The sequence below is a fragment of the Otolemur garnettii genome, unplaced genomic scaffold (assembly GCF_000181295.1).
Source record: "Otolemur garnettii isolate 467f Iridium unplaced genomic scaffold, OtoGar3 scaffold00022, whole genome shotgun sequence".
NCBI lineage: Eukaryota > Metazoa > Chordata > Mammalia > Primates > Galagidae > Otolemur > Otolemur garnettii.
The window spans coordinates 2,211,569-2,218,799 of record NW_003852417.1 but is presented as its reverse complement, the minus strand read 5'-3'; the positions used below and the strand labels follow the sequence as shown (position 1 = coordinate 2,218,799).

At 43.9% G+C, this 7,231-nt stretch overlaps 1 protein-coding gene across 1 annotated transcript in view; it reads left to right on the top strand.

Moving 5' to 3' along the window:
* Positions 1–1,001: 1,001 nt before the first annotated feature.
* Positions 1,002–7,231, top strand: part of ADAM17 (ADAM metallopeptidase domain 17) — a 74,593-nt gene continuing 68,363 nt past the window's right edge. Inside the window, 1 exon segment of the mRNA XM_023511807.1 lies at positions 1,002–1,239. Within this exon segment, the coding sequence (XP_023367575.1) occupies positions 1,143–1,239 (97 nt within the window). The 5' untranslated portion in view covers positions 1,002–1,142.

The following is a 7,231-nucleotide window of genomic DNA, read 5'->3' as shown; positions in this document are numbered from 1 at the left end:
CTCTTCAACGCAAAATGTGTTATGTCCTACTCGTATGAAGTTTAGTTGAAGCACATAAGCGTCCATACAGTACGATAAACGCTCACTAAACTACACAAAACTAAAATTATGCAAAGGACTGCAAAGCACAAACTGACTTGGGAAACTTCAAATCTAAGCTACACGGACCAAGTATAAGATTAAATTGTTAAGTTAGTGGGGAGAGTCCAGATCCCGTACTCACAGAAAAGGCCCCCAAGACTCTTAAGTTTCTGGATAAGCTTGCAGACTCTCTCTCTACAGCGGGGGCAAGGGGTAAATGTGTCTTCAGGAAACAAATTTATTTTTCCCCAAAGCCTTTTCGTGACAATGGACAGAATGCGGCCTCTGGCACCTCTGGCAGTCAGACGGCGAGCTGGAGGGACGCGGGTTTCGGAGGTCCGGCCCGGGCGCGGGGCGTCGCGAGGCTACTCCGTGGCCGATTCACGCCCTCGCCCTCTCCACCCCGCCGAGGGCTGGCGGCACGGGGCCAGGCACGAGGCCTCGTCTCCCACCAGGAAGCCTGTCGCTAGGCCCCAGGCAGGTTTTCACAGCTCTTTTAGTAAAAAAGACAGCAAAGATCCTAACCTGACATAAGACCCAAATAAAGGAGACGCCAGATGTGCCTGAGGACCTGCCGGCGAGACCCCGCCTACCCTGTCCGCGGTCAACCGGGGACAGACGCAAGGCCGGGTGGGTCGAGTTAGGACGTCACCACCCGCCTCCCGGAAGGCGCCGGCCGAACCCCTAGGGAGCGACACAGGCGGGGCTCGCTGAAGACCCGCAAGATGGCGGCGGACCTGGAGCCGCAGCGCGCCGGCGCGGGGCGGGGCGAGCGAAGCCTCCCGACAGGCCGCGCGGCACCCGCTTCCGGCTGTGGGTGGTGAAGGGCGGGAGGGGCGCCCGGGCTGCCGGAAGCGGGCTGGCCGGCGTCTGTGAGCGCCACCTGCGCTTCCGGGGACCTAGCCAGTGGCTCCAACCTTCCCGGTAGGCGGCGCGGGAGGAGAGAGAAGTTTGAGGGGCCGTGCCGGGCGGATCCCCTCCTCTCCAAATGTGAGCGGTTTCTGAACCCCTGTCCGGCGAGGGCTGCCCAGAGAGGTGGAGCCGGTGGACAGGCCGGGAACATGAGGCAGTGTCTCCTCTTCCTGACCAGCTTGGTTCCTTTCGTGCTGGCACCGCGACCTCCGGACGACCCGGGCTCTGGCTCCCACCGGCGACTCGGTAAAGACCCCGGGGGAGCTCGCGTAGGCGGGTGTCTGAAGTGCGCTGGTTGGAGGGACAAGCCGGGGAGCTGGATCTATCAGGTGTTTGGGGGCGGGGTATTGGGCGACGGTGGCTTGTCCCTAAGTTTTCGTTGTAGAAAGGGGGTGTGGCTCTCCGACTTTAGGGAAAGATAAAGGATACGGACTTGTCGGTCTGTGTGGGAAAAGGGCGCTGGAGGGGCTTCCTGTAGTGACTGAGTGGGCGGGATCTACTCCCTGGATTTGTATTTGTGGATTGTGTTGGGGAAAGAGATAAGGGGGTTGGGGGGCGCTGGCTCGAGTTTGAAGAGGGAGATGTGGCCAAGGTCCTTGCCTTGCGGAGGAACAAATCTAGTATGCTGTGTGTTCCTACCAAAGGCAGGGCTCAGCGAGGAGGAAACCAAGGACCCAAAGTTCCAGAGTTCTTCCTGCCTCTCTAAGGAGGGAACTAGAATTTCAACTGTAGGACGTACTTATGCAATAATCTGGTTGGAAGGTGGCAGCTAGAGTTATTTCATATGCAAGGTTCACTGGAGTTAGAGTATTGGAGTTGTGTTTTGCGAACATCATAAGCACGTTCTTGGTTATTTAAGTTGTAGCCTATTGGAGGTGCTTGGGGGAAGGCTAAAACCTGCCAAGCCAACTCGTGATACTTTCTTATTTCAAACAAAGAAATTAGCAGGGATGACCAGTTTGATCACTTTTGAGCTTGGAGAGTGGAGGGTTTCTATTAAATTTTCCAGAGCGGTTGCATTTTAAGGATGGACATCCATTGAGATGTGCGGTTTGATGAAATCATTACTATGAACTTTTAGTGTATCTTAGAGTCCTTTATCTTTCAAAAGTTGACATGTCAGACTGATTAATTAGTAATAAAGTGTGAAACAGTCGGTTTTCCCAGTGAAGTTGTAACTTTGTCATTTTTCGTGATTATCTTGGTCCCAAAATTCCACTGTGATACCAAGCAGAGTATTGTGTAGATTGAGAGACGATCTGAGTTTTCTTTTTTTTTTTTTTTTGAGATGGAGCCTCAAGCTATCCCCCTGGGTAGAGTGCCATGGCATCACGCTCACAGCAACCTCCAACTCCTGGGCTCAAGCGAGTCTCCAGCCTCAGCCTCCCAAGTAGCTGGGACTACAGGCGCCCGCCACAACGCCTGGACATTTTTTTTTTTTTTTTTTTTTTTGGTTGCAGCCATCATTGTTGTTTGGCGGGCCTGGGCTGGGGATTCGAACCCGCCACCTTAGGTGTATGTGGCTGGCGCCTTAGCCGCTTAAGCCACAGGCGCCGAGCCCGATCTGAGTTTTCTTTATGGCCAATCAAAATTTTTACATTAGTTTGTTACCTGGTATTTTTTTCTTATTTAATGAACATAAATTGTAATTGACTGATAGGGATCTTCAAATTTTTGAATGTTCTTACCGGAACAACTGCCTTATAGTTGCCTGAACTGAAATGGATTACAAGTGACTATCTTGGCCCAGCAGGGTGGCTCAGGCCTGTAATCCTAGAGCACTCTGGGAGGCCGAGGTGGTGGATACCTTGAGTTTAGGAGTTCAAGACCAGCTTGAGCAAAATCAAGACCCCTCTCTCTACTTAAAGTAGAAAATTTGAGGCAAGAAGATCGCTTGAGCACTCTACTCAGGGTGACAGCTTGAGATTCTGTCTCAAAAACAAACAAACAAAAACAAGTGACTATTCTAATGAAAGTCAAGGGAGCCAGTTAGGAAGTACTGAGAAGTGATGTCAATACAAATTGAAGGAAAATTTCTAAGTATGGATGTGCTTAGGATGGAGCAATAAGGTGAGGATCTTCATTTTAAGGATAAATGTTAATAAAAAGAATCGAGTTTTGGGATGCTAAAATAATATTACACCACCCTAACACATTTGTTTGACTTAAGTTATTATCACTCTGTTGTTCACAGGTGGAAAAATAAACATGAATCTTAGGAATCATAGAGTATAGAGAAGAACATTACCTTCTGATAAATTCATAACAGCGTTTGCAGATATTTTTGACCATGTGTTTTTTTTTTTTTAATTTATGAAGTGCAGACCATCTCTGCTAGAAAAATGGGTAGACTTACCTATTTATTCATCAAGTATTTGGGGAACACGTACTGTTTGCCAAGTACATATTATGTGTATGCATAGCATTGCAAATATAAAGTTTAGACAATATCCATCTTTAAAGGCTTATGGTATGTTGGTATAGACAAACGGACGTCTAAACAGACACTTCTAATGCAACATGGAGGCGTGCTAGAGCACATTATGGAAGGTATTATCACAAAGGGGCCCTGGACCCAGCCTGGGGAGGTCAATGAAGGCTTTCCAGAGGAGATGATACTTGATCCCAGACTTTAAGGTTAGGGGTGTGAAGAGGGAAAGTAAGGACATTCCTGATGGTGGAACTTAGAGACTGGTAGGAGTTAGAGACTGACATGAAGAGGCAGGAAAAATGAGTCTCAGAAAGATGCAATTATTTGTCAGTTTTACACAGTTGGTGATGAACATACACCTTGTGGGTATTTTTTTCTTTTGAAGAATGACTTATTTATGTTTGTTTGACAGCTCAGGACGTAATTTATTACCTACCATTACTTAGATTGAGTTTGTCAGGACCCAAAAGATAGTTTCATAGTTAAAGAGCATGGTGTATTATTAATATTTATTGTTTATATATATATTGTCCCATAAATGTTACTATAATGGCGGTAGTAAATATTAATTAGGTATATGACAGCATTTTTCTGAAGGGCAGAAAATGCATATAGAAATGGAAGCCTGGCTTTTGGAGTACTCTGTGGGTCACCAAAAATGATTTCAGTCGAACTGTTATGCATTGCATAATTCTGGAAAGTTATGAGTCAGGAGTTTAGTCATGATGGTATCTTGTTGGAGTTGCAGCTAGAGTGTATAAGTCTTACTTTGATTTCAAAATTGTTTTCCCTTTGTGTTACTTTTAATAAGAGAGGATGTAGTGGGTGGAAGAAAAAATATATAGGTCACAGATAAAGGCTGAATGTTTGTATGTGAAACATATATGTCATGTATTGAAATTTGCCTTGAGGTTATTGTCAGAGGTTCTCCATGTTGCAGGGCTCATTTCATTATGGACAGCACAATTTTACTTAGTACATTTGGCTTGCTTTTTTTCCTTTTTTTAAATATTAGATCAAAGCTCAGACTGGCTTCTTTTTTTTTTTGGAGATTAGTCTCACTGTGTGGCCCTCAAGTGCTACAGCTCACAGCAACCTCAAACTCTTGGGCTTAAGTGATTCTTTTGCCTCAGCCTCCCAAGTAACTGGGACTACAGGCACCCACCACAACGCTTGGCTATTTTTTTGTTGTAGTTGTTGTTTAGCAGGCCCAGGCTGGGTTTGAACCTGAACGCGCCAGGTATGTGGCTGGTGCCCTAACCACTAAGCTATGGGCACTGAGCCCTGGCTTCCTTTTTTGATGTTAATTTTGCTTACAGGCTGCTTCCCTTTGAAAGCTAAACACTTACCCACCCTTGCTACTCCAAGGGAGATTTAATATAATTCTACTCTGTACTACTCAAATAAACCGTATTTCTATTTTTTTTTTTTATTTTCTATTTTTATTTATTTATTTTTTTGGAGACAGAGTCTCACTCTGTGACGCACAATACTAAGTGCTATGGTGTCATACTCACAGCAACCTCAAACTCTTGGGCTCAAGTGATCCTCTTGCCTCAGCTTCCAAGTAGCTGGGACTATAAGCACCCCTCCCAACACCTGGCTATTTTTAGAGATGGGGTCTCACTCTTGCTCAGGCTGGTCTAGAACTCCTGAGCTCGGGCAGTACACCCACTTTGGCCTCTCAGAGGGCTAGGATTACAGGTGTGAGCCACCACATCTGACATTAACTGTATTTTTAGACTAGCTTGGAAATAAGAGTTAAGTCGAAAGCCATAATGGGGAAACTGGAGAAATTTTTTTGGCTTTCATAGGATTTTTCCAGAATGTTAAGTATAGGTGTTTTCCAAGGCCGAGTGTGTTTGATTTTTGGATCAGTCACCATTTTGTATAATATTTGTGAGAGCTGAAAGTATTATTTGAAGAAAGTATGAAAAAGATAGGTGGGGCAAGAAGGTCAGGAATATGATGTCTGACAATTAAGTTCATGAACTCATCTTAGAAAAAGTGCTACATACCTCTTTTGTGAATGTCACTATGGTTACCTTTGGAGTGCTCCCCTTAGGAAGCCATGTACAGACTCCAGCACCTAATCACCTTTCAGAGCAATTTTGGAACTCTGTTTCCTGGAATGGCCTAAGAGTTCTTGTCATATTACCCTTGCTGTCCTGAATGCCATCAAAAGTGTCTTCCTTTTGGGTGGCGCCTGTGGCTCAAGGAGTAGGGCGCCGGCCTATACGCTGGAGCTGGTGGGTTTAAACCCAGCCCTGGCCAAAAACTGCAACCAAAAAAAAAAAAAAAGTGTCTTCTTTTCAGTATTTTCTTTATTTGGGGGTAAAGAAAAAAGTTATTGAGGGCCAGATCAGTTGAGTAAGGAGAGTGTTCCAATACAGTTATTTGTTTACTGGCTAAAAACTTCCTCATAGTACCATGTGAACTGGTGCATTGTTGTGATCCAAAAGCCCTGAGTTGTTGGCAAAAAGTTCAGGTCATTTTTGTCTAACTTTTTCACACAATCTTTTCAGAACTTACAAATAGTAGACTTGGTTAATTGTCCAGCTGGTACAAATTCATAATATTCCCAAGATTAGCAGCAGCATCTTGATTCTTGATTTGAAGTGATGGAACTTTTTTGGTCAGGGAGAATTGGCTGGCTTCTATTGTGCAATTTCATGCTTTATTTCAGAGTCATATTTGTAGACCCATGTTTCACCACCACTGATAACACAGCCCAAAACGTCATCTTGACTCTTCAAGAGGTCTTGGCAAACTTTGACTCTCCTTTGCTTTTGTTCATCAGTGAGTTCCTTCAGGACTATTTTTGTACACATCTTTCTTATGCCAAGATTTTCAGTTAAGATTTTCCTGTTTCTCTACCGATGTTTACTTGGCCTGCTATGCTTATCATAGTTAGCCGACAATTTTGACACACGATTCAATGAATTTTTGCAATATTCTTGTCAGATGTGTTTATTAGGCCTCCCTCTTCTTCAGTGAAGCTTTTTTCCCCCTCAGATAAAACGTTTAATTCATTTGTACACTGCCGTTTCTTCATGGCATTATTCCCATAAACTTGGACTAATGTGTTCCTGAATTTACTTTCACTCTTGCCAGGTTTAACAAGAAATTTAATATTTGTTTGTTGCTCTAATTCAAACTCTGACAGTCTCATGACAGTACACATAAACACACAATGATGATGAACACCACTCAGCAAGACACCGCCCGCCACACATTGACAAGAATATTGTGAGTTGTGAGTCATTGATATACCAAGGTTTTGAAACCTTACCGAGCTGTTTGTACAGTGCTACCAATGTAACCTCATGGTAGCAAGTTCACAAACTTAATTATCAGACCTAGGGCATCACTGAGGTAGGAGAGTAAAATGAAGGGCTTTCATATTCAGGTTGAGCGTTCCTACTCTGATAAGCTGTAAAATCTGAAACTTTTAAAGTACCGAACACAAGTTACCCTGAACACATTATTTTTTCACTTTAATGATTTGCCATATGTTTTACTGTTAAGTACTTATGTGTCAATAAGTATAAGAAAATGATTAGTAATATACAGCATATAAATTTAGAGTGAGGAATGATGGTGATGCCAGACAACCACTGATTGTCCACATTGTCCACTGATTGTTAGCATGCCTAACTGAATGCATCAGGGTGCATACACTTTGTTTCCTGCACAAAATTATTTCAAAATACATAGTATATAAAATTACCTTGAGGCCATATGTATGAGGTATATACAAAACATTGTGTTTTGACTTGGCTCCATCCCCAATATATATATATATAT